General features: G+C 51.6%; 4 protein-coding genes across 4 annotated transcripts in view; all 4 read right to left on the reverse strand.

The window, feature by feature from the left end:
• Nucleotides 1-27,143, reverse strand: part of LOC126558747 (septin-4) — a 141,488-nt gene that overhangs the window by 90,467 nt on the left and 23,878 nt on the right. The gene's annotated exons all lie outside the window — the stretch shown is intronic.
• LOC126568277 (armadillo segment polarity protein) overlaps nucleotides 1-27,143 on the reverse strand; it is a 369,973-nt gene that overhangs the window by 67,527 nt on the left and 275,303 nt on the right. The gene's annotated exons all lie outside the window — the stretch shown is intronic.
• LOC126562895 (rapamycin-insensitive companion of mTOR) lies at nucleotides 437-6,757 on the reverse strand. The gene is made up of 6 exons (XM_050219532.1): nucleotides 6,712-6,757; nucleotides 4,341-6,337; nucleotides 4,069-4,257; nucleotides 2,349-3,964; nucleotides 2,134-2,228; nucleotides 437-1,917 (listed from the first exon to the last, which is right to left on the reverse strand). The coding sequence occupies exons 1-6, from the start codon at nucleotides 6,755-6,757 to the stop codon at nucleotides 521-523; spliced, it is 5,340 nt and encodes a 1,779-aa protein (XP_050075489.1). The 3' UTR covers nucleotides 437-520.
• On the reverse strand, nucleotides 9,682-16,665 carry LOC126556794 (cytochrome P450 307a1). Its single transcript, XM_050212294.1, has 2 exons — nucleotides 16,214-16,665; nucleotides 9,682-10,947 (listed from the first exon to the last, which is right to left on the reverse strand). Exons 1-2 carry the CDS (start codon nucleotides 16,656-16,658, stop codon nucleotides 9,686-9,688), a joined length of 1,707 nt encoding a protein of 568 aa, XP_050068251.1. The 5' UTR covers nucleotides 16,659-16,665; the 3' UTR covers nucleotides 9,682-9,685.

The raw sequence follows: 27,143 nt of genomic DNA on the forward strand, positions 1-27,143 counted from the left end.
AAATTAATAAAATTAAAGGATGTAACGTATCGCAGTATCAATGTGGAGCGCGGTTTAGAGGAAGTTTACTTGTTAGGAACAAAATTAACGTAACTTTGGATTGGTACCTCCTACGAAACCAATCGCCCCCCCCCCCCCCCTCTCTCTCTTTTCCGTTTCCCGTTCTATACAACGACAAAATAATACAGGCTTTTCCATATGATAAGCTATAATGAAAGGTCTGTTTTGAAAAAGTCTCTCGTAGATACGGTACGACTAGAACAGAACGCTTGGATACGCTTCCATTGTAATATCATGAGCATCCTCTTCTAAGCGTTCCATTCTTATTGCGTTGAACGCGTCATACGCTACAGTTATAACAAGAGTCGCCTGCCTTTTTTTTGTGAATTCATGTATGAAAAATCCTGTACACAAAAAAAAGACATCACATTACATCTAAAGAACTAATCGAACGGGTCGAGAATGCCTCTATCTAGCTGTCCACAGCGTTCCTGACTAGACGCGATGATACTACGGTTTGCTACTTGTTCTTTGTAAGGGTTGCTTCCGATTTGGACGTCTTGAGCCGTAATCGCTGTTCGCAGTACAGACTGCCGATCGTGGACGATGGGCTCGGGTACCATTGGGTCGGGCTGGTAACGGCGGACCCTCGGCCAACACTGACGAAGGATGTCGACGAGCTGCTCGCGGACAGTGGCAGTGTTAGGCCGGCATTGCCCGGCTTTGCGGCACTATCGTACGGTGCGATCAAGGGTGTCATCGATGAAAAGTCAAGCTTGCTGCGATCCCGTATGGGAAACTTGTTGCGCGAACAGCTCAAATCGAGCTCGAGCGTATTGAAGCGGGGTCGGACGTTTAACGTTTCAACAGCGATATCACCAACGATCGAACGGGAATATGGTACGGTATAGCGGTCACGCAATCGGACCGTTGCCTGCTTGTCATCTGATGGTGCAAATGGCAACATCCGTGGTGGATCACGCACTGCAGGCTGTTCTTGTTGCTGTTTCGGTGCGGAGGACATTTCGTCCAGATTTTCCACACTCGCCTCGTGCACGCTGGCGAGCGGAGGTGAGCGTAACAGAAACGCTGCTACCCCACCGGCGGGCAGCATTGCACCCTTGCCCGTTATCGTGCTCGGTGGGAGATTCTGCGTTTGGATCTGTAGCGGTGTCTGGAGGGCTTTGGAGATTGTCAGATATGCCAGATGTTGCTGTTTACCATCCGTCGTGCACGGTACGTCGCCCGGTACCGTTCGGTTTCCCGTGCCGAGAAAGTCCAGATCGAGAAACAGCTCCTGCAGGAAGCGACGCGACCCAAGCCGGTACGTGTTGCAGCCGAGCAGTCGGCACACCTCCGAGTAGAGACACACGTCCTGGAAGGCGGCCGGATGGGATTGCTTGATGTCGAGCAGGACGCTACGTGACTGTTTGCTCCAGACCGGGTTCGCCATACGCTGCACGTGCCGCAGTATGTTGTTTGCGATCGTTTCGTCCAATCCGGCCTCCTTGCCGTCGTTTCCGTCCCCGTCGTCAGCCGGATTCCAGCGCTCATCCGCACGTTTGCCCCGACAGCATCGAACGCACTGCGACCGGTTGTGCTTCTCGTGGGTCCACCACCGGTGTCGACCGTCGTTTCCTTCCGCATCTTCCGGTACCGAGGAGGAGGTCGACGTTGAGCTGACAGTTGGGGGGTTTGGTAGTGCGTTGCCCTTCACTTCCTGCTCGTAGTCAACGGTGCTTCCCTCGTCTACGTCTGATTCTGTCGTCACCCGTAGTTTTCTCACCTTCATCGACCGACCCGCATCCTTCGAGCCCAGTTTGCTACGGATGAGCTGCATTAGCGAATCAAGCGCAACCGGGTGCCGTACTTCCAGATCGGGAAACAGATCCATTATGTCCAGCGGGAAGCAGATACCTGCAAAAAAGGGACACCATTAATGTAATTCAAAAGATACTAGTAACATTTAGTGTTGCTAGATTCGATCCCTAGGAAGCGTCGAATCGGATTATATCTTAACTGAAGGAAGATTATTAGAATCTAATCCGGTTCGAACCTTCCTAGGGATCGAATGCGCTGGGTTTCGCTTTGCCCAACACGAATTCTCACATGTTCCCGTTCCCAAATGCTTACCAATGAAGCAGGGTCCCGGTGTGTTTGACTTGGTCGGGAAAAGAGAAGGTTTTACTTTTACACTCGGGTAATGGCCATCTTCGCTCAAGGAGTAACTAGAAATTAATATCAAGGAGCGGTAGAAATAAATATTGCATTAATTTGCATTAGTTGGTATAAGAAATCTCCTCCCTCTCTCTCTCGCTCTCTCGTTCTCTTTCGTAACATTGACTTACTGTTGAAGGCTAAGACGATGATACTTGCGATCGAGACTACGAATCGTGGAAGTTCGAAAGGAGGAAAACAACCGTTCACCACCGTCCAGCTGTATCGCCACATCCTCCGCATCGGTCATGTCGGCCGACGAACTCGAAAGGAGTGGTCGTCGCACGTGGTACAACTGTCGTTGCTGTTTACGGCCACTGATCACATCCCGCTCGTCACTGCCGACCAGATGCGAGGTGGTGCTCGGAATGGGCGAAAGATCTCCGCCGGTGACCGAGACGAGAAATGAGAAGCTGTTTGCCGTACTGTCATCCTCGGTTGAGGCAAAGCTGTGCCGCCGTCGGCCGGGTCCATCGCCACCGTCGCTTTCGTTGCCGGTAGAGGGTGCTACCGGTGCCGCTGCCGTCTCCCAGTCTCCCGGCTCATTCACGGGCCAGTGTGTATTGCGGTCGTGCCGTACCGCAACCCATCCCAGCGTACGCAGCGCCTCAGCGCCCTGTGCCGTGCTGGCCACCAAGCACAGCCCACCGAGAGCGGTCGCACGTATCGAGTACACATCCGCGGTCCTGACCAGCTGCACGAGATGTGGCAACAGCCAGGGCAGCTGTTCGCTCATGTACTCGATCGCTTCCTTGCTGGTGCAGGTATGGCACAGCGCCCACAATGCCGCCTTCAGCCGCAAACAGTCCTGTTCGTTGTTACACTGACCGACACGGACGCGTTCGGCAAGCTCTAGCAACCGGCCATGGTTCAGCAGTTGCGAGAACCCTTTACTCGTCTGGACTAGCTGACCGTACAGATGCGGTGCCAGGTTCGGTGCCCCGGCCGCCGTACTCTCGCCCGGCGTACTGCTCGCTACGTGTCGCCTACTGTACGTGCCGTCCTCGGTCCGGATATGCTGCGTCAGATGCGCGTGCGTATCTGACTCCACCAGCAGGACGTACTGCTCATTATACGTGGCCACCCACTGGTCTAGCTCCTGCTCCGTATGTGCCTCGGGATGATTGATACCGCGCGGTATGGAATAGAATCGCATCATCACCATCTTTCCCCGCGGCCCGAGACGATCCAGCCGGGGCCAGGAGTACACCAGCTCCTCCAGGTACGTCCGCTCGTAGCATGCCTCCTCCAGCAGGTCTAACGCTGCCATCTGTACGCACCGTGCCTGTCCATCGCCTAGCATTGCCTGCACCAGTTTCAGCATCAGCTGAATGCCCCACACCTCGAAGTTGGGTAACCGGGCACGGAGCAGCACGCGCAGCATCTGTGTTGCGTAAAGTCGAGCCTTCGGTGACGGATGGCGCAGCAATGCCTTGGCAAGTATGATGCGCGGCTCGCCTTCGAGACTGTAGTCCAGCCCGGACACGATCAGCTTTACGTAGCACAGATGGTTCGTCTTCAGCACGATCGTGGACAGCTCCTTGAACACATCCGTATTGCGCAATATCTCGAGCCCGCCCTCCGTCCGGCACATGCGCCCAATAAACAGGAAATAGTGCTGGCACATCGTACCGGTCATGTGCAACGGGCTGAACAAACACTCGTGGGCCGATTTCTTCGCGTGTATAGCCATCAGCTGCCGGCTGATATCGGTGAACAGATCCGTCAGAATGCGTATATATTCAAGCTGAAATGAAGTGAGAGGAATTTTACATTTTTTGATTTTACATTTCCTTCTTTTTCAGACGTATAGCTAATTTTTCTACTAATACTACTACCACTACACTTTACCTCGGGCGATTGAAGCATCGCATCGATCAACTCCAACCCAGCGGTCACGTATGCCGGCACCTGTCGATTACTGTTGAGATGGGCAAAATCCTGATGCGAAAAGCGATTGTTGCTCGGCTTAAAGTAGTCCACAATTCGGCGCACGAACCGTATGTTCTGCTCGTCCAGCTTCATACCGAGCAGATCCGACTGCAGAGAAGTGAGAATGAAAATTAGCGATATATAATCCTGCGCGTTCGAAAGTAGGGACCGGCAAGCCCCCTATTTCATACCCGTAGGATCGTGATGATGATGTCCCAATCCCACATGTTCGCATCCTTCACCGCGAGCACGTTCGACTCCTTCAGTAACCGATCACCTTCGGTCAGGCTGGCCCACAGCTGCTGCAGCACGTTCCGCTTGGACGTGCGCTTGATCGTACCACCGGTTCGGGTGCTGCCACGCGTTGCATCACGCACGAACCCGTCGTAGTTGTTGCTCCAGGAAAGATTTCCAAACAGTCCACCGACACCGCCGCTGCCACCACCACTCGAACCGGTTGAATCGTGCCGTACCCGCTTTAGCCCATCGAGCGTGCCGTACTTGAACGGTATGTTCGTCGTATCCCACCCAAATCCACTACCCTGGTGGCCCGCCATTCGTGTCGGTGGGACCAGCTCACGACGGAAGGCTCGCGTATTGATCAGCTCACCGCTCTGGATGATACAGTCCAGGTACAGGCTGCAGGAGGCGGGCCGATTCTGCAGCATCAGATGGTGCTGCTGCAGTGCAGTAATGGCGGCCCGCGCCTGATGGTTCCCTTCAATGGCACGCGTCACCAGCATCGGTAGGGTAGCGGTCGGCGTACGGGCACATATTTCCGCCGGCAGTAAACAGTGCAACTGATGGGTGATGCGTGCCAGCAGTATCGTGGCACGCACCGAGATGAACGTATCGCTCGATATGATCACCTCGATCAGTGCGTTAAGCAGCCCATTTTCGACGAAACAGTACAGCAGCAGGGCTAGATGAATTTCGCACAGGTTTGGCACGGCACCGGCCAGGCTCGGCAGGATGGCGGTACCTTCCGCTGCCACGAAGCCCTCGTGCAGGCGCCACGCGTCCTGATACTCAGCCGGATCGACCACCGACATCGCGACCGAATACTCGTCAGTCCAGACCGGCTGGGGCAGACCGATCAACTCGTACAGCAGATCCAGCACCGCCTTCCGTATCTCGAGCTGGTTCAGGTACAGGATATCGATGAGCGCCCGCAAACCGGAAGGCCGATGTGGATCGCAGAACTCGATTGTGCCGGCCCAGGATCGCAGCACGGACAGCAGTGCCAGCCGGCTGCACGTGAAACGTAGCTCCCGTGCATCCTTGTACCGATCCAGCATGCCGACACGGTACGTAAAGTCACAGTACGGTGCGGCAAAGCAGTCGAGCTGGATGCCGGCAATGTTGCGCGTGCGGGGCCACTCCAACAGATAGAGCAGCACACCGCACAAGCTTTCCGCGATGCGTGGACTGTGACATTCCAACACGCTGCGCGTAATTACGCCCACACCACCGCACTCGATCAACAGCAGTGGATTCAGCACGCCTATTTCACACAGCGTTGCCAAACAGCAACGCAACAGCCGATCCTCACCCGTACCGGTCGAACCGCTTGCGTGACCACCACTACCGCCCCCACCGGGACCACCTGCACCGGGACCGGGTACGGTCGCGGTGCCTCCACCGGCACCGCTTTCACAAAGCGCCACCAGACACCGTACGATTGCCGGCCGAAGTGCTTCCGGTGCCACCACCAGCATCCTGCGCACGAGCTTTAGCGCTTGCACCCGTTCCTCGCCGTTTCGAAGCATCACGTCCAGGCTGCGGCAAACCAGGTGTGCCAGCTGCAACCGGTTAAACTCGCGCATATCGCACGGTGCGAGCAGCAGACGGCGCAACACACGCAACGCACCCGCCCGTATCTGTGGCAGCTGGTGTACGAGGCTACGGCCGACGCAACACATCCACTGCTGCACCGTATATCCTAGACATGCGTCCCGTTCGCCCGACAGTGCCGTCATTGACCGTGCCGCAGCGTCCACGGATGCGTTACTGTCCAGGCCGGCATCACGCTTCCACCGATCGAGCAGCTTAACCAATCCATTCAGCAGGCTAAGCCGCTTGTTAACGCTGATGTGAAACGAGCACAGCCCGGCATATATGTCCTGTGCATTTTCGCGCAACGTTTTCTCCGTCTCCAGCCGATAGCAATCTTCCGGTGCAGGTCGACCTTAAACAAAGAAAAGCACGTGAAAAAAATTGTTATCAAGTGTGTGGGTGTGTGTGTTTCTGTGGGCAAAAGGGAAGCGAAGGGACAAAAGGTTCGACAAAAGGGTACGCCGTGTTAGCGAATTCGGGGGCTGTTATTTTTATCGAACTCAACGTGAGCTTCGCAAATATAGAAAAAGGGGGGAGGGCAAAAAAAACAAAGCAAAGTGATCGTGTGCGGTACATCCGCGGTGTACTGTATTGTGTTGTTTGTTTGTTTATTTTCTGCGTGGTCACTGACCCATCGGGTAAGGGTTGCGGAAGGGAGGAGAGGGCACGGGACGTAAAGTGACCTTTTCACCCGCGCTGGGAAGCGCTCGCCTCACTGTGACTTACTTCTTTGCCTCAAACTTCTACGGATCATCCAACTGGACATGGCCATGGCCGGTGTTCCGCTACACCGGATTCGCTCTCGCTGCTGCGAAGTAAAAAAAAACAAACCAGCTTCTCGCGTGTGGTTGTTTTGTCAGAGGCGTTTCGGTTTTATTTTCGTCCCGCGCACGGCTGATGGACGATGTTTTGTTGATTGGGTGGACGGTGCTGCTTGCCCTGGGATCCCGCCGCCGTTCGGTGCAACGACCCACCACCACCACACCGCCGCCAAACTTGTTCGCCGACTAGTTGCTGCTGCTGCTGCTGCTGCGGATGATGATGATGGATGAAAGGTGTGTTGTTGTTGTTGTGCTGTGCACAAATATTGAATGTTGATCCTAATTGGCATGAAAGCTGGGTCGCATCGTGCAGAATCCCAACGGAGGCACGTACAAGCACACAAACACACACGCACACGCACAAACTGCGCGCGTACACACCGACGCACTTTACGTCCCGCACTATTCGGCGCACCTATGGCACAAAACAAGCAGGTGGAGCCAATCTGCGCTGCACTACGATATGGAAAGATGCTCCCGATCGTTCTACTAGACGCACGTAACTAATGTTTTTTTTCCTTACGAACCGAGCGCCTGACCCCACTCGTTGCCTGCTTCTTGTTTGGCAAATGCATGCACGGGAACTTACAAACAGTTGCGCTTCGTTTGTCTGAATTTTTGTGAAGCTGTCAATATTCAGGACGTGTTTACTCTCTCGACTTCAATACCTCAAAGGAAAAGTTGCCTTGCTTTATTTATTGATTATTTGATTTATTATTGATAATTTTTTGCAAGGATGTTAAAATAAATTTTGAAAAAAAGTAAATAAATCTACGGTGTTCTACCGTACCTATGCGATTCTCTTGCTCCTTTTGATTCGCATGGGACGAAATGTTTCCTTTCTTTTCACCCCCACAAGGGAAGCGAAATGATGAACAGATGATTTTGCAATTTTGAAATAAAAAAATGGTGTTAACTCATCATGGAACAATTTTTGGTGTTTTGAGCTCGAAAATTGTAGTACTGTAGGGCAATGTATAATTAAACTAGTACTTGAAACACAAATTAAAACCTCAATGTTCCCCACATCCGTTGCAATATTTCATCACGTGGTCAAAAATGTAGCCACACCGGAAGCCGCGCACGTGCCACAGTTAAAAACAAAATTTAAAATAGCCGTTTTTATGCTAATGTATGCTGGATTCGGCACCAACGGCACCGGGTCTTCTCATAGCAGGACTGGGGCTCAAATCTGGCTATCAAACTACGTGGCTTTCAGCAAATTTAGTCAACCATTTTGATGGACGGCGTAACCTAGAAGGTAGCCAAGCCAAGTACTGCTCAAGTGCGTGCTCAAGATAGAGAAGGGGAGCTTATGTTTTAGCTGGCAGTGGCCAACCAGTTACTACCACGAAGTGGCCAAGTCAAAAATTCACCCAACTCAGTAGGTAATCATAAAATTAGAAAAAATCTTTAGCTCCAACACCTGGAACTAACTCGAAATCGATGAGATTAACCTGCAAACAAACAAAACCCCTTGTTTCTTTCAACAGCCCTAATTAAAAACACATCAAATAACCGTTCGCCATGAGTTATCGTAATAGAATGTTTATTTTTCTATCATACACAATACTTATTGCCATTGACAGTACCGTTTACAGTCACCGAGGCAAATAACAAATTAAATGCGATTTAGTTTACTTTCATTTCATAAATAATCACGTCTCACAGAAAAATCCCTGAAGAAAAAAAAACCTCTAACATAGCTATGCTTTTGCTCCCTCTGATCGCGGCGGACCGTGCGCGTGCTGCTTAAAAAAACAAGAAGATTGATCGGGGAAAAGGGGCAAGGGTTGGCTTGCGGCTGCCAAGCGGGGGTCAGAGATGTCACATATAATAATTATAAAACAAATTCTTCAGCCGAAGGAGATTCGTCTAAGGGCTACTACATCTTAGTGTAATTGTTTTTGTTTTCGTTTGGAATTTGATAGAATTCGTCTAGATCTGTCTCACAGGGTAAAGATGAAAAAAATCAGTCTTAGCTCTTATTTAATTTATAGCTGTATGTCTGTATACGTTCATGTACTCGCATACGTATAGATAAGTAGATGTTTAAGCGCTTACATACACGCGCGCCCGCACACACACACACATCGACACACACACACAGGCGTACAAATTTGCATCCTTGGAATGTTACGTTACGCCATCTTGCAACTTGCTAGATGTAATATCAAGGAACCTCTTGCTACATTAAACGCGTGGTGCAAAGAATATTTTCTTCTGCCTTAGGCGCATCCCGCAGGAATTTAAATCGAAATCAAGGAGCCTACCATTGTCTGCACCCAGAAAGGTACTCAAAAGATGAAGCACCATACTGTTGTTGTTCCCTTAGCTGGTAGTTACGGATGTGATAGACATGCGCTCATTCCATGGCTGAATCGCTATCTTACGGCCACGAATATCTGCACAACACAGACCTACCCTCGTTACAAAACGAACTGCTGATGCTGCTCATGAAATGATTCCTTATTGCAAAGTAAACAAAAATATTCTTAGCCCAACATAACAGATCTGAGTATAGGTAGATCCAGCACTAGCACCTAGCTCGGAAGCTGCATACTAGTGTGCGATATCTGCAATTAGTAACAAAAATGTGTGTTTGACCCTCTCTCTCTCTCTTTCTCTCTCTCTCTCTCTCTCTCTCTCTCTCTCTCTTCATTTTGTGGTGCGATGACAAATATTGCGTATATCTCATAGAGGCGTACTGTCGAGGGTCTAGTGCCACTCGATGAAGGCATTGAACTATGTACAGTGTCTCGTCGTGACTGCACGCCTCGGACATATTAGGACATCTCGGACATCCTCGGGGTATAGATGGTCCCTATTTCGAACCTACTGGTACTACGACTACTGTTATTGCTACTCTTACTACTGGGCTACTGAGCCGCCACCGTCGAACGCTGTGTGAAGGCAAGCGGGTAAGTGTCGGGCGGTACGGCCACACACGCCGGGTACATCTTGATCTGGCTGATATCATTCGAGTGCACATCGTACTTCTGCAGTATGTTTGCGATAATGATGAAGCTGAAGCCACGTACCAGATTCTGCCCGATACAGGTCCGCTTGCCAATGCTGAACGGCAGGAAGTGTGGGATGTTCTTGCGTACCCGCTCGATCTGTAGCGTGCGCTCGTTCTCGCTGCTGACACCGTTCGTCTTGATGATGTTGGTTAGGTCCTGCTTGGCGGTCGGGGAGTCGCGCAGGTCTGTCCGGATCTGGGCCAACGTGGCCGTCTCGATGAACCGGCTCGGATTGAAGCGCTTCGGCTCGGTCCAGTACCGTTCGCTCGTGTTTAGCTCGTAGTTGTTGATGAACACGACCGTACCTTTGGTGACACCATACCCGGCTATGCACGTATCCTCCGTTGCGACGTGCGGTACGATTGGTGAGGACGAGTAGCGCAGCACCTCGAAGATTGTTGCGACCGTGTACGGCATGCTCTCCGTATCGTACAGTGTGACGTTGCGCTTGCCGCGCTCGGTAATGCGATCGATCTCGCGCTGGATACGCTGGCCAACCTCCGGATGCTTGGCAATGTAGCCAAGCGCCAGCATCACCAGATTGCCGATCGCCGAATGACCGCCGAGAAAGTCTTCCAGCATGTACATGATGGTGTCGCGCGTTACCGATGGATCGAGCCGCAGGCTCTTCAGCAGCGCATCGGCAAAGTCGCGCTCCGTATCGTCGTCCCCGAGCGTTTGCTCGCGCTCGTTCACAATCCGCTCGAGGATAAAGTCCCGTATCTCGGCCGACCAGCGCGTCAGCTTGCTCATGTGCTTGTGGTAGAACGGTGCCAACCATGGCAGAAAGTCCACCGCGTACCCCTGATTGATTTCCCAGAAGATTTCGTCAAAGTTGCGCACGATCGCCATAAAACCCTGATCGTTGTAGTCGAACCGGACCGAGCACATGTACTCGCTGAACATGTTCGCGCACGCCTGCATAATCAGCGGCTTCACCTTGAAGTCCTTACCCGGGCACACCACCTCGTCCAGCTGGTCCATGAAACGGTGCATCTCCATCACGCCTACATCGCTCATCTTCTGATAGTAGCTGGAGGCATCGCTCGGCGAACAATGTTTCCGGGCGAGGTTGCGACGCTTCTGCTGCAGAGTCGACCAGTCACAGAGGGCGAGTGCTGTAACAAGAGGGAGAGAAAACGGAACGTTAAAAAACTATTTGGTGCATAGCATAAGGCTCTAGCCATTACGCTCAACAGAAATCATGCTCCCAGACACATTTTCCTTTGTGCCGTACATCCATCTTAGTACCCGTAGACCCCAAGGTAGGGTTTGCCGAAAAGCATACATCTAGTACTTTCCCAGGACGACTTACTTCCTTATGTAACTTTGACTGAAGGTTTCGCTAATGCTACCGGTAGCTATCGGTGCGCTACCTTCATCCGTATCAACATAGTCATAAAATCCAGCTCCGTACGAGCGTGCTTGATTTCAAAAATCGCCACCAACCTGACCAAGTTCACATCCTTGGCCTTCGTAGGCGAGCGTGTTATCTTGCAGAAGGGGGAAAAGGAAAAGCGAGGGCAACAAAACGTACCCGTCTGCAAATATTTAGTCCTTGAGCAGCGGGCAAAACCCGTGTGCATGTTTGGGAAGCGGAATAAAATATCGAAATATATCGTTTCGACCGCCAACTGGTGTCGGTTTCGCCGGGCAAAGCACGTACAGGAGCGTACTGTATGGTGTTGGTGCAGCGATTACTGGCATGCGGATCCGTTGGAGCACTCCCTGCCTCCTTCCCGCTCACTTCGCCGAACCACGTCGTCCCCCTGCAGAGCACTGAATGAATCGTAAAGTTACGTCACATATCGGGCTACGGTTCCTATCGTCAGAGACAGCGTAGAACGATCTCTTCCGGTTTGGGTAACGCTTACAACAATCGGCAGACACAAGACCTTGCGAGAGGTCAACAGTTGGGGTGGCCCGTCCTACGCTGGTCTCGTTGGTGTGTGCGTTTGCCGCGTGATACTCACGTGCCAAATGCGAATAGCTTACCAGTCTGGACTGGTCTGCCGACCATTGGGGAAGGTACAGCAGGAGGTAGAGATCCGGCAAAACCACAACTAAAAAAAATTTGGAGGTCTGCTGAGGGCACGACCTGTCGATGAGCGATCGAAATGGTGACGGAACCGGATCGATTTAACCGGCTTCGGTGGCCTTCCAGAATGTGAGGCACGATGTCACTGTAGCGTCTAGCGAAATGGAGCATGTGTAGCCTAGCGGTGTTTCAGCTTATCTACTCCTCTCGGCAACTGCTTCTCTATATGTACTCTACGGTGAAGATTTCGCCATTTTACAACCAGGAAGCCGGTGAGTTATGGCGTTGCTGAGATGAAATCGAAACTGAGCCTTAGCTCGTCAGCACGATCTATTCTTTGAAAGTTGCTCAGAGTTCCCGCTAGTTCTATTTCCTATACTCTCTCTGCTCATCAGATGGAGAGATACGTTCGTACTCCTGCTCTCCACCCTCCCCCCCCCCCACCACCCCCTTTCCCCTTTTATGCGAGCCTCCCGGAAGTCCTGCTCCGTTACGCAGTGCCTCGTGTTCTTCCGCAACCCGGAGCAGGCGTTCATGATTGTGGAAGAAAAGCGTTTACTTCCGGTACGATGGTTTCCAGGCGTGATTACGCACCCCTTTCCCTACACGGCAAGGGGGCGCGAATCTTCCAACTGCAGGCGTTCGACTTTTCGGGCCAGCAACTGGTTCGCTGCGCTTTTGCGCCTGCATTAATATTAATTAAACCGCACTCGAAACGGAAGTCGGCGGGCGGGTGGGCTGCTTACGCGATCGGGGCTCGCTTAACTGTTCTACCTTTTTGCCTGTCCGAGGGATCATGTGCGTGAGCATGCGGATCCGGCGAAAGGGAAAGGGAACAAATTAAACACAGCCGGCCGTTCGATTGCGTTTGAATTATTCATAATTGAAGCATCGAGGGCGGCTGATAGCTTTTTCGGTATTGCGTCTGCTTTGGAAAAGAGGTATTATGTGCCTGTGCAGGAGCATTTAATTCGGGCACTTCCCTGCATTGCGTTGCCCGCGGAGTTGCCTGTGTGTTCGGCAATTGATCTCCGCTACTTAAGTAGGTGTGAACAACAGGTCGAGCAACATCAGGAACGGGCCGACCGGCCGGGACCGCACACCTACCACCGCAACAATCGGATCACCTGTTCGTCCTGCGTTTGGTGTGGTGTGAGACAATTATCTACCGTCCGCTCCTTTTGATTCTTCGATGCTGCTCTTTAACGCATCCGATCATTCGATTTTTCTTTATTTTGTATTAACAGACCGCACCAACCTGTTTGCGATCGTCTTCGCTCTCTCATCGATCCATTCCGGTATCGTTTAAATTCTGTTGTTGTTGTCTTATATCCCTGTCTGTGTTTCTCTTATCTTATTCTGGGAGGCTTTTGCTTCCTTCTAAATAGTAGAATTAATGGAAACAGCACAGCAGCAACGGTTGTTACTGTCCACGTTGAACTGCGTAAAGTCTAAGGGTCAAATGTTACAGTAAACATGATTGATGCAATATCTCCTAGATGGTAACATCATCGCACTTCTATGCAGATGAAGCTGTCCGGCTTGTTAGCAACAGATCCATCGTCATGTGCCTCTGATCTGATTGGCGACACATCGGCAGCCGTGCTGGGAGATCGCCAGAATGCGATCTAATCGCATCGCAAGCGAAGCGCACCGATCCGGTTGAAATCGGTTTGCCCGCTTCGATTTGGGGAGTTCAGGATCAAGTTTGACTCTGGCTGGATACAGTTACGGGCGCTCAAAACCGGAGCGCCATGCTACACAAGTCGCGAACATTTTGAGCGTCTGTTCTACATCGTCTCTTCTGGGGTTTCCACCCCCCCCCCCCCCCCCGCCCTTTGTTCGTTTTTAACCACGCAGTAGATGCACAGGGTGCCCTGGATACTATGGCAGCCGTCACATTTGGGTGTCTGTTTTTGCTGGGCATTGGAAAACGGGGCAGAAAGTCTCGCATATTCTGGGTAAGCTTGCAGCGCTGCGGGTCAGGTTGCAGCGTTGCAGTATGCTGATGTCGCCATTTTTTTTTTTGTTGTTGCTTTGAACGACTTAGCCGGTTTAGGGCATAAAATGGGCCTGTTGAGTTGACAAGCTTAGTTTCATTTGAACTTTATTTTTGCGCGTGTGTTTCAATATGGACGCCAACGTCAACAACTTCGTCGTTATTGATGGTCAATAGACTTCTGTTGGAGTTGTTCTAATGAACTACTGTGCAGTTCACTGGACTCGAGAATCCCCGGCACTCGAGCATGGTGTGTCAGAATTTCCTAATGCACCTGCGCCTCGCTGCGATGATGCAACATTTCACTTCCGTTCGATCTACGGGGTTGCGCGCCCAAACAACTCACGCTTAACAAAAAAAAAACAGCCCCAACAACCTGCAGGCGGCAACAATATGCAGCGTTCTAGTTGCCGCTTTCCCATCGATTCGAGCCCAAGTGTCCCAGAATTGTTCTGGCTACGTAAGCGATGACAGACGACTCGTTGAACAAACAAAAAAAAAACCATTCCCCCCCCCCCCCCCCCCCCGCGAGACTATAAATTCTTTGGGCAGGCAAAAGGAAAGAGTAAAACCCCTCGACCCGGTCTACCTCTGCTCGTCTGCTCCTCCCTCTCCCTTCATCCTTGTGCACGGAATGTTTGCGAAATGCTGGCAAAAACCGTGCCCGGGAAGTGCTGATTGACGTAATACAACCTTCGACTATAACTTTTTTTTTGGACACATTTGGCCACTGGGCGAATGTCTTGGATGCATCGAAATATTGGTACCACGTTTCCCGGCCCCAATAATGAACCGTCCCCGGGTGCAAGTCGTCTTGTTGCGCCTAATTGAGCTACATCCAAGGGGCTCAGATTTGACCCACAGCAGTCCTACTCGCTGCCCTTTCTATAGTCTCTAAATATTGCGTTTGAATAAGGGTCATTGGGGAAACGTGTTTGGTGGGCGCAGCTGGACACCTTTCGGTTGCCTTTCCCTTTTCGAGATGGTTCACCCCCATCGTCCACCCCTCCGGGTCACTCGTCACGAATGTCTGCATATGCTTGTCAATTCTGGAAGGTAACTCTAACATTTACTCTCTCTCTCTCTCTCTCTCTCTCTCTCTCTCTCTCGCTCTCTCCCTACTTCTGTCCACACTTTCTCTCTACCACTGCTTTTTTCGCCTGCCCTCTGTGCGGTGTGTTGATCATTCTGCAATTCAAAAAAAGGAGGAAGAAGAAGTGCACATTCACGCAAATGCCAGCCATTCCCTTTTCTTCCGAATGTGCCTTTCCACCTCCTGGTCTGGTGGCGCTTTGGCCACAAATATAACCCTTCCAGCCAGCAACTGGGCATCCCTGGGCTGTACCATCCTCCTCATCCATTCTCCATTCTTCCCTACCGCCCCCTTCGCAACTACAACTTTCCCCTTGTTGGTTGCGTTGATTGTTTCCTATTTCCTCTCGCCAAACTATCACCCGCCCTCCCCTTCCGCTCCCATTTTCGCTTCCCATTTCCCTTGAAGCTGTTTCGACCCACCGTCTATGTGGGTCGCTCAACTAAGCTCAACTTCATCTCCACCCGGTGGAGACTTCCGTTTGCTGCCCCGTTTGATCAGCACTCCCCTCCCCCCCCCCCCTCCTATATCCTTCACCATCAGCACTGCAGTTGCTCTTTCCTAGCGCCGTATGCTCCTTCTCCTCGGACTCGCGTGCGTACCCACCAGTAAACTAAAGCGTGTACCTCGCTGGTAGGGTAAAAAGGCAAAGTTTCAGTTTTTTTTTTGCGGGCGCGTGGCTACCGGACGCGTGTGCACAATCGCCGGGCCACTCCGGCCTGGCTCACAGGCTCCCAAAAACAAAAAATAAAAGGAAGAAATCGAAGGTAAAGAAAATAACAAAAAAAAACACACACACACACACACACGGTCCGGTTAGATCCGTGATCCGGGCGTTCCGGGGTGGTTGGAGGCGTTTCGGTGCACGGTGAAGGTAGGATAGGGCGGCCCGGACCACAACGCGCAACGCGGGTTTTCACTTTCTCTGGCCCAGATTAAACCAGTGTCGCCATTTGGCGCCACCCTGCCTGGAGGGCTAGCGGCCCGTAGAATCGTGCAGTGGTGTGGCGCGAGCGAGCGCGCGCACGCTGTTGGCCTTTTTTTGTTGTTCAATGCTGCTTGGTGGTCTTCGCTTTGGAGCGTTTTTTTTTTTTTTTGTTTGGATCAGGACATTTCGTTTCAATGGACAAACGTAAGGGCCCGGAGAAATTGGGCTTGCTCAGTTTGGTTTGTGTGAAGTTAGTAGAAGGGATCGCTTCAAACCTTCGAAACTACTCGACCCATACCCGCTATATACATGCGCAAGGTACTTACAGTTATTCCTGTCACCACCGAACAGCTTGTGGAAGCGCAGAAAGTCCGGCCGTCCGCCGAAGTAGCGCCCGTTCTGGTTCAGCACCTCCCGGATCAGGTCCAGATTGTTCACGACGAGGCAGCGGGTCGACCCGAGCGTGATGCTGTACAGATCGCCGTACTTCTTCGCCAGCGCGGTAAACCCTTCGAACGGCACGTCGTACTGGCCGAGAAAGGCGAGGCTGCCGAGGATTGGCCACGGTACCGGACCGGGCGCTTGCGGGAACGTCCGCAGCTCGGTGGTTGATTGTGGAGGTGCCGGTGCGCGGACCGCTAGCTTCTGCAGCCGGGCAGGACGTACGGTTTGGATGCGCACCTTCCGGTGCCATTCGTACAGTATCTTGAAGTAGCACACGACCGACAGAACGATGGTCAACACGGCCAATATCAGTCCAGTGTATGCCATTGTACTTTGTTTTTTGTGTGGGTGTGTGGGTGTGGGGGTGTTCTATTTATGCCCGCGGAATAACTCGAGGGAAGTCTAGCTGGAGTGTGAATCCTTTTTACGCAGCACTCACCCTAAACAGTGTCCAGTGGGCTGTGCGTTTCTTGACGTCCGGGCAGGCGCGTTTTAAATTCTTTCACCAACTCCCTTACCAACCCGCACAACATGTACACATACGCACAACAGTCGACACACTTGCACACGGGCGCGCGGCGCACGAGGATAACTAAAATGGCCCGACAAATCGTAACAGATTGCAGAGAGCAACAACAAAACAAAACAAAAATCCAAACAACAAAACTAAACCTTACTGCCTTAGCGCAAAATACGAAACGTAACAACACTTAAACAACAAAACTTGAACCGCTAAACCAGTACTTCTAGTGGTGGTTAGGCTCTAACGAAATGCGAAAACGAAAACAAACCGCTTGTCCCTAGCGAAACCGAACAATGTACGAGCCACTAATTTAACAACACCCGCGAAACTAACCCGTTTACCGTCGATAACTGATCGGTACCAACGGGCCGAAACCGTCTTCGCCCGCGGATCCTTATCGCACACGCGTTACTATTTTGGCCGATCTTTGCCACACGTTTTGCAAAAAGGGTGCTTTTTTTTTCTCTCTCCACTTTTGCTGTCTTTCCCGTCCGCAACTATCGGTCTGAACTTTATCGCTGCCTTTACGCTTTTGATCGCAGCTCCCTGGATGACTGGAGGAAAGAGAGAGAGAGAGATGGGGTGGGGTGGGATTGTTTTTCTTCTCCTGCAGGACTTTTTGAAGGATGTGTTTTGGATGCTTGGTTTGGTCGATGATTGGCAACTGTTTGTTCCGAACCGCTATTGATTGTATCCCGAGGCTCCCTGCGGGCTGTTGTATCAGGATCGTGTCGTGCAGATTGGTGAACGGATTGCGAGGGACCCGATTGAGGCTCGGTGTCGCTTCCTGGGTTCGGTGGCGATCAACGATTAGCTACGAAAAAAGTTAGACTGATCGAGTGCGGATTATGCGCCAACGTTTATATAGAGTTCGAAACGGCATGCTGGGCAGTAACGTGCCGCGCGCCGCGCGGAGGCACAGTGTGTGCAAGCGCGTGTGCGCGCGCGCGCGCACTCGATCGCCCTCGCAACCGAAAGAGACAGAGAGGGAGCGAACAGCAGCAGCAGCAGCGCGCGCGCGAGCGCCTGCACTGGGTAAAAAGGATGGATGAGAGGAAGGAAGGAAGAGATGTTTGGAATGAACGTGGAAAAGAGGGGGGGAGGAGGAGGGGCGCAGAGGGTTGGTTTTGGGAGGGGTTCCAGTGGGGTGCAAGCAGGAAACGGGATGGGGTGCAGGATGAGATTGAAGACACAGTGCCTGTGCGCAATGAGCGCCTTGTTCGTTGTGCGAGCGAGACACCGCAACGGGAGAACCGCCAGGGGGTTCCTCCGTTGGCCGGGCTTTTTCGGATGGAAGCGTCCCAGCGTCCCAACGAAAGAGCGTAAAGAGGAGCCGGCACTGTTCGCAACCGGACCCTCAGCCTCAGCGCCTGCGCAAGCAAGAGAGAGAGAGAGAGAGAGAGAGCACGAGAGAGAGAGAGAGAGAGCCTCCGTAGAGCACGTTTCATGGTATAGGTGGGTCATGCGTGTGCGAGAGTGAGAACTAACGGAACGGGGTACGGTTGGGTAAGTGAAATAGGCTGAGCGGGAAGGAGGGAAAGAGAAGGAAAGAGCGAGAAAAAGCGAGAGACCCGCGAGCGAAAATCCGCCCAAGGGTTACCCCCTCTGTTGGGTGGTGTACGGGTCCAAAAAAGTTACACCACCGACAGAGAGAGAGAGAGAGAGAGAGTGAGATAGATAGTTACAGCATGAAAGAGAGAGAGAGAAACAGATAGGGAGAGAGTGAGACTGTGATCAAGCGAGCGAGCAATAGGAAAAGCGAAGCCGACTCCCCACGATAGGGTGAAAGAAGCTGTGGCTGGTGTGGGTCAGGTTAAGATAATTTCTTTCTGCTCGCGGAGCCACCCACCCACCGAGATCTAATCAAGACATCATCACAGAGCAGAGGGCAGAAGCTTTAGAGATTGCCAAAATATTCTAAGGACATCCTAAGAGACCAGTGTCCTGGCCTGGTTGAGGTCCGTTCAGTCACTTCAGTGGCTAATCAGGTCGTGCAGGTAAGGCAAGGCGGCAGACCCCAACGTCTTCCTCCTCGAACACCATTGTCTGTCTTCATTTATCCCGTCTTCCACTCACATCGGCTTTTCCAGCGTCACATTTCCACATTTCTGCCCAATCTCCGCACCCTCAATCGTGTCATCGTCGAATTACGACCCTTTATGATACTAATAATCAGAACAATCATAAATCTGGTGCCATCGGAAGCAAAACGGTGCAAGAAGCAAGACCAAACAGTGATGGAAGTCCGGAGGGTGACGCGCCCGCATCACCTCGACCCATTTCCACCCCCTCAATTCCACTGGGATATGACAGGTGCCTATTCTTCGCTCTTCTTTTGCATCTTTCACGCCTTTTTTTAAATGTACCGCGAATAACGTGGCGTGTAAGGGTGAGGGATGTGTGGGAGGGTATACGGGCCGTTGGACTAGTGTGATCGAAGCGATACTAAGAGGACACCACATAGGGAAAGCACCCTTCCTTAAGAACCCTTTGCTCACTCTGGCAAGATTTAATTGCGTACATGTGGTTGTGTGTGTGTGTGTATGTAGAAGGGGTAGCAGGGGGTGGTAGCTCTCGCTGGCAGAAGCAGCGAAAGAACGAACATCAAGAAAGGAAGATACAACAAATCGGGGGGCTAAAAAATGCGCAAAGACCAGATAGGGTTGTGAAAGCAGAAGAAAGGGAGATACGCACCCGGGACACACTCGGGTTGGGCGACGCTGGGGCGAAAGAGCACACCAGGAGGGCCGGGATCGTGCAACGAAAGCAGAGAAAGAGAGTAAATGATCCGTCCCATGAGCAAGATCGATGTAGAGAAAGCAGTAAATGAATGAATCGTGTAACAATGCAGTAACACGAAATATAAAGGCAAAGGCAACAAACACCCAGCAGCTTGTGCCTGTGACAGCTTGCTTGAAGAGTCTACTACCGTCTAATGATAAAATCTGCCCACTAAGGCACCATTAGGGACAAATTTGAATTGAAATATTCTTTCTTCTTGGCTTAATGACCTCTAAGGTCACGCCGGCCATCGAATGGTTTACTAGACTTGCCAATACCACGTAGCGGGGACGGGTCCGGATGGGATTTGAACCCCGATCCTGCCATTTGAAGACCAGCGCCGCTGTCGCCCTCCACCGCTAGCAAGGGCAGACCTTTCCCTTGTCACGTGCACTCGTGGGAGCTTCACCCTGTTCCGATCACCAGAATGGGAATCCTGCCGTAAGTTATGCAATCACAGGAACCCGGACATCTGCGATGCATCACTCTGTAGCCGCGATTATCCACAAGGTGTTCGAGCGATCCTCTATCGCGAGTGTGGTTTCCGGCAGAACCATTTTGGGATTTTATGCAAACCGATGACCACATGCGAGAGGGGTGTTTGAGGAGGAGAAGGAGGGGAAGAAGGAGAGTCTAGCACTTAACCTTGACAGTGGACCCGATCAGCCAATTTCGAAATCAAAAGCCTACCTACTGCGGTCGAATGATCTCATTTTCATCCTTCCCCTTGCGAGCGTTTTTGCGTCGCTTGTCAGCCGCGGGAACGGGTTGCACGGAAACGATCACCGTCTGCTCTGATGTCATACACCACGGTATGACCAAGAATTTATATATATATACGCAACCCGCAAGCCGAAGAAGGGCCGAAGAACTTACACCGCGAAGAAAGCCGTAAAGTCGCCGTCGCCGTTGGGGTTGGACCGGATCACAATCCCGCGGGAGGCACCCGCGACAGTGTCGGGATTTACCGGTTACGGTGCCAAAACTTGTCCTGCCGGTTTTTTTTTTTTGGACACACCACTAGCCGCTGGCTGAATGGCGACGCTCCCAGCGTAACTGGGGTGGGTGCGTGCTCTACGATAGCAAAAGTGATGCCACACCATCTGCATCTTCCCGCTCTTTACGCTTCCACCCCTCCCACCTCCCCTCTCCAGAAACCCCGTTCCCCCCGATGAAGACTGCGTGATTGGGAAGGCGGTCAAACACCGGCCAATGTCAAGTCTATGTTGGTGCATGTGGACCGAGCTGCACGCTGGCGACGTACGACGGGGCAGTGTGCAGTGTGTCTGGCGCCAACCTGCAGCATGCACAGTGTCGCGCACACTGACGCGATTGGATGCATGCAGGAGTGCCGTTCGACAATCAATAATAACCCTGAATTAATATTCCTCGAAGCGTTTCCGCAAGCGAATGATTGAGCCGCCATTTTATCAGCTTTGCTGCACATCGCACTGGAGAAATGATGCATTTTCCCATCGATCCAGTACAGTTGACTGGGGTCAGCTTCAGCGTGCAGCACCAACAGTGGAGACCACTTGCTGCTGCTGCTAATGTCGCGACAATATCGGGCAGGTCATAGCCATCTTGGAGGGATCGGTGGAAAGCGCAAAATTCGCTCGTTACGTCCTTTGGTGCGGATTACGCACCAAAGGTGAACGGCCGCATAAAAATAGTTTAAGGTAAGCGCGCTGGAAGGGGAAGAAAAACCGAAACCCCAATCACACACAAACCCCCCTTCGGCGAATGGGACTTTCTCTAGCGTTTTGCGGTTCTGTTCTGGGATGTTCTTGCACTGCTTGTGGATGACCAGCAGGATTCACAAACTCTCAAAGCACACCAGCAAACTAAACAAAGCCAAACCAGCATGTCAGATCGAACTAGTCGCTGTCTCTAGTCGGTCGTCGAGCGGTCCATTAATATGTAGATGCTAAGAACTTCAAACGGCAATCAACGATTCTCGAATCGACAGCGATAGGAGATAGGAAAGGTGGAACAAAGCAGTGGCGCGTTCCTGAGCTGAGTCTGCTTACCATTAGGAACGGCCACGAATTGCAATCCAATTGTAAAACGACGCTGGATCAGTGGTCGAGATGAAGTCTACGATCTGTATCACTATTTAAAAATCAGCACCAAAGACAGTTCCCGTGCGGGTTCGCGGAGCAGAGCTCGCTAAGCCACCGCAAAGAAGTAGAGACCCTAGTCTGGTGGTTGATGGGGTAGGTAGCATGCGAAGAAGATAAACTCTGGGTAGAAAGCACGTTGCCTACTCTCTTCGGTTCGAAGCGGTGGAGCAAGGATACTGGCCCCCAAACCGGCAAACTGGTTCCATCCTTGTCGGGATGGTGGTGGCAAGAGTGTATCCGAGGGTTTCCTCGTGTTGCCATGGTTCCAGCAGGTCCCACTGTTCCACATATATATTTCTCATTCGTCTTCGTCGCTTCCCGTCGCTGGTGCTATGACTTAATTTTCTTCCAGCGTTCTCAGTGTGGACATGCATGGATCGGATGAGCCCAGTTCGCTTGGGTAGAGCAGAGAAAAGAGGTTCTGGTTTGAATTTTTGCTAGTAATTTTTAACTCCCTACCTTGGAGGGCACCTGGAGGGTTTGGTACGGGTGCGGGTCTTTCACTCTCAAGCCGAAGCGTTCGAGGGGGGACGCACAACGGCCGCAATAACCCTTTCGCCGCTCGTACTGCTTGACTGCTTCAACATCGGACAGCTAGCCGGGCCAAGGAAGTAGTAAAGAAAAGCAATCAGTGTTCCTCACGCTGGTTCGCGAAGCCGGTTTCTGGCGTGATGGGCACGGTAAAAGGGTGCATACATCTATACATGTAACTAAAGACACATGGATAGTAGGGGCTCCTCCAGGCGGTCTCTGCCTCTACGATTATACAGAATGGTAAGTGTTCTGGCAAGCTGCCAAGAGAGATCTCGATAGGCAAGCTAGTCTGCAAGATGTCTATTCCACTCGCTGGAGGCACTATAGCGGACAACAGTACTAGGGGGCAGGGATTCGGAGAAATGTATGGTGGAGAAATGAACCATCGCAAAGTCGCTTTCAATGCTGGCAAGCATTAGAGATCACCTTACTGGTTTCGACTGCTTTGTGTCACCCGCACCAGTCACTCTTCGATCACCTGTCCGCGACAGTCGACTCGAGCAGTTTGATGTCATTTCAGAACTTTCCAAGTTTCTGAAAGACATTCAACGGCCAAAAGGGAATGATTTGCAAAATCGTGCCCTAGCTATACGGCACGATAAAGGTACTAATATAAAAAAGGAATGATAGAGACACCAATGAGTGAAAGAGCGCGAGAAAATTGAAAGAAAATCAAAAGTAAAGAAAACGGCGAACGGGGCACGTAGTGCATGTTAAGTCCTACGAAACCTGTTTTCCGTACCCGTAGGGTTTGCTTTGCTTTCTGCCTATTCTATTTGATGCGAGAAAAGCTCTAACGCGTAGCTGGTCTTGCAGGTAACATCTAAGGATAATTGGCATTAAGCTGTTGGGATGCCATTTTTTTTTTTTGGGGGAATAGACCTGCCATCAGATGTCATGCAACTCAATTGATCCATTTATCAGCTGCGAGAGTGCCTTCGCCATTCAGAACTTTCTCTTGTGCGCGAGTTGCGTTAAAGTGATTCTGACTCTGACCGTCACGCTATGGATAACATCATCTAAAGGAAGCTCCAATTGACAGGCTTCAAACTCTCTCGACCAGTATCGCCGCAGAGGAGGAAGAAGCTAAGGCACAATGGAGAAAGAAAGTGCGATCTCTGCCCGATCCTTGGGCGCAGCAGTGGTAGGCAAACCAGGAAGTTGCAATATCGCAATCACCCCAGCAATCAGATCCCTCACCGTCCGGGGTATGCTCTCAAGGTAACAGATTTCGGACCAATAACATCGGGATTCAGTAGCGTTATGGAACGGCATCGAAACCACACCAAACCAAACGCGGACGGAAACGCTTCCGTATTCTGAGTGCTCCAAGGATTCAATCAACACTAACCGCGTGCTCTCTTGCTCTCTCTCTCCCTCCTTCCTTCTCTGTTGCTCTGCGGCGTAAAGCAATTGATTCAAGGCTACAAACGGGCAGCGATAATGGCCTAACAAGCAAATGGCGCTGTCTGTACGTCATATGTACTTTGCCAATTGTCGTTGAAATGCTGGGAACGCTAGGATGATCTTTGGGAAGAAGTTGTAGGGGGAATTGGATAAGTTCTGTGCCAATTATTGTTATCTTTTGCCTTAGTTTCACCCATGAAAAGAAAGCTCTTGATTCGGGAAATCCTACCTAACTAACTTGGAAGAACAAGGATACATTCCCGAAGGCAGGGAAACCAGTGGACAAGCTCAAAAGTCGAACCCCATCAGCGCTGGAAGCGCCAGTGGCACGTGTTTCGGTTCACATTCACAATTACGACCGCGCTTGGCTTCCCTTTAACATTATTTTTTCGTCCTAGAGTTCTTCCGAACTTCTTTGCTTGCTTATTGAAGCCTCTCTCGTCTCTCGCTCTATTTGCTCGCCCCGAAAAGTAGAAACAAACCAACCACCACCAAGAAGTGTAGCGTTGGTAATTAGAGATCTTAGGTATGATGAAGGCACCCAAGAAAACCTGCCGATACCGAAACAAAAAAAAAAAAACGCATGGGCGAAGGAGCGAAATTAGCCGAACCGGAACCGCCTGGACCGGCCTGGGTTACAATTTTCGGAAACGGGCACACACACACATACACCTCCAGACCCCAAGGAGGATCGTCTCGAGGAAGGTGGCTGATCAGTGCCGCGCCGTTGGTCCTGCCGAGCGCAAGCGCGTTTCCCAAAGGCGTGTTCGTGTGCCTTTCTGAGTGTGTGTGTATGTGTGTGTGTGGTTTTCTTCAGCTCTGAATCCGACACCCGACGAAAACGAGCTGGCACTTGGGAAAAGCGCCAGGAAAAAGTGTCGCCCTCATTTCGTACGCAGATTATCGCTTATCAGCGTGTTTTCGTGCGGCCATCAGCAAGGTGTGGATCGATCGAAAATAGCAATCAAACAAACCAAAGAACAACGGCCAACAGCCAGAGAGGCAGGGTAAGTCTAGTTGCTCGTGCTGCAGCGCCATCTATGGGGTCGTTGTGGGTGCTAGCGGTAGGGTAGCGAATAGTGAATGAATTTTGAATAACCCCCTTAACTTCCCTGCGCTCTCATTCGCTCGACAATGCCCGCCAAGACAGTACGGGCGTCCTATGAAACAGGGGAAAATAGTGCGTTAGCAAATATCTCCGAAACCGAACACCGTCGGACCTGGAACAAGTGCCTCAAATGCATTGCTTGGTGCTGGGGTGTGCACATTTTTCTTGCCAACTCCCGATTGTGGCCATCGCTCAGCAACTTTTGGTGCTTGGGTTTGTAGTTTTTTCGTTTCGTTTTTGGTTCGCAAGATCTCGCAAAGACCTCGCGTGATGGGGACGGTTTTGGCTGACGCAGGTAAGAATTACCTGTCAAGAAGTCCGCGCCATTTTTTTTTCACTATACTAGTGTGCTTATCGGCGTATCGAATCTTGTCGGCGTAGGACATCCACCCACCCAGCTCCCAAATCTTCCTTAGCCCGAGCATTCTGTCTGAATGGCGTTAATGGAGTCGCGATGCGTGTGGAGAAAAAGCGAGCGAGAGCGAGAGACAGATGTGACAGAAGCAATGGGGGAGGGGGGGGGGGGTGGGAGAGGTAAGATACCGGAAAGGGAGCGTGAGATTGGGGCCGGCTCGGCTGGGAGAGACAGAGAGCGAGAGATGGCCCTGAATTTTTGCAAAATAAACCACCCGCCCCCAGGCCCTGGAGGCTTTAAGTGGAACGCAACGTATCGCAACAACCGCAATCGGAAGCAGCGCAGCGCAAAACGCTTACTGAAAAAAAGGGGGGGAAGGTGGCAGGTGGCAGGAGGGCCTAAAGTTGAGGGCAGTTGTGTTGGTGTGGTGTCGGGAGGTCTAGATTTCAATTTCCCTTGATCATGACCTTTCCGCAATGGTCAATCAATTACGATTGGCACCGAACGGACTCGTGCGTGTTCGCCCGTGCCGGTACGCTGGTACGGATACGACGGCGCTCCATATGTAGGACACCCACTGCTCTTTGCGGGAGTTCCCCGTCTGCTAGCTTCAGAGAGAGAGGGGGGGGGGGGGGTAGAGAAGGGAGAGCATTTTTAGGGGCCAGATGGGTGATGTGCTTCCGCGAACCGCGAACAGCTGCACTAGCCGCGGTACGCTGGGTCACCGTCCTTCCCGTACCCCATCATCCGGTGCCCGTGGTCCGCCACCGCTACCTTTGCCACCTGCGTAACCAGTGTGGCGTCCTTCGACACACGGGGTCCCTCTGCTGACGCACGAAAAAGGTGTTAGCTTACGGAGGAGCGCCCGGCTTGTGTGTTGTGGTTCCGTGATGCGTCAGCGGATTAGCCAGCGCGAGGACGCCTATCCGGAAGATGGCAGTTTCCCCATTCTGGATGTTCTAACCAGCCCAAAAAATCCATATCGTACAGCACTTTTCGACATGCACATGATACGGATCGGATTGCAATTGCGCAATCGGATCGCCCGCGGTTTCCCGGAACGCCGTCCAACAGGGATACCAAACAACTAACAGGAATTAGCCTAGCAACAAGTGGGAAGCGAAAATCGCTCGCGCAGCCTAAAGCTGCGCCGGGAAGCAAGACTTTGTCCCGGATATGTCTCCCGGGAGTCCAAGCCAGCACTTTTGACGTCAGCGTATCGTATATCTTTGCTTCCTGCTTCCCAGTTACGTGTGCAGACGCTTCTTCCGCTTCACAACGCGCGCTACGATGCGTGACGCACCGATGATGCTCCAATTGAGCCTTATTTTATTCCCCCAAATTCCCAAAATCCCCTAGGCAGATTTAATATCAAACAGATTATGCTTAGTACGCTGCAAGAACACCAAAAAAAACTAGGGTGGGAGGGCCGAGATTATAACGTGAGCAGCAATGCGTGATCGAAACATTAACGCACCAACGCACCAACGTGTCGAGGTTGTAGCGGGAAGCAGCAGGTTTTTTTTTGGGAGAAAATTAACCCACCCGGCAATGCATTATTGATAAGCAGGCAAGACGTGCCTGGCCCAAATCAGATTCCCTAGTAATCATCGGGAATTTTCTCTTTCACTGCGGGCAACCCGCTCAGCCATATCTGGAGCGGGTTCTGGGTTGCTGGTTTGCGCAGTGAAATTGCCGTGACGCTTAAAAAGTGAGTTTTTTTCCCTTCAATTCAGATGGTATTTAGTTGTCGAGTCTTGTGTAGGGAAAGTAAAATGTTCTTGTAAAAGAAATACTATCCAATTAGTGATGGGAAAGTTGCATTTGTTTTGGGAACGGAACGAACCTGGTAAGCTCCTTCAACAACAAACTAAAAGCGTCACAGTGTCTGTCTGTCTAGTTTTCTCGTCTACCCAACAAAATCAAGGAAGGAAGGACCTTCCTTCCTTAGAATGGGCCGCAAGTTAAAAAAAAATCATCT

The sequence above is a fragment of the Anopheles maculipalpis genome, chromosome X (genome assembly GCF_943734695.1).
Source record: "Anopheles maculipalpis chromosome X, idAnoMacuDA_375_x, whole genome shotgun sequence".
Classification (NCBI taxonomy): Eukaryota; Metazoa; Arthropoda; class Insecta; order Diptera; family Culicidae; genus Anopheles; species Anopheles maculipalpis.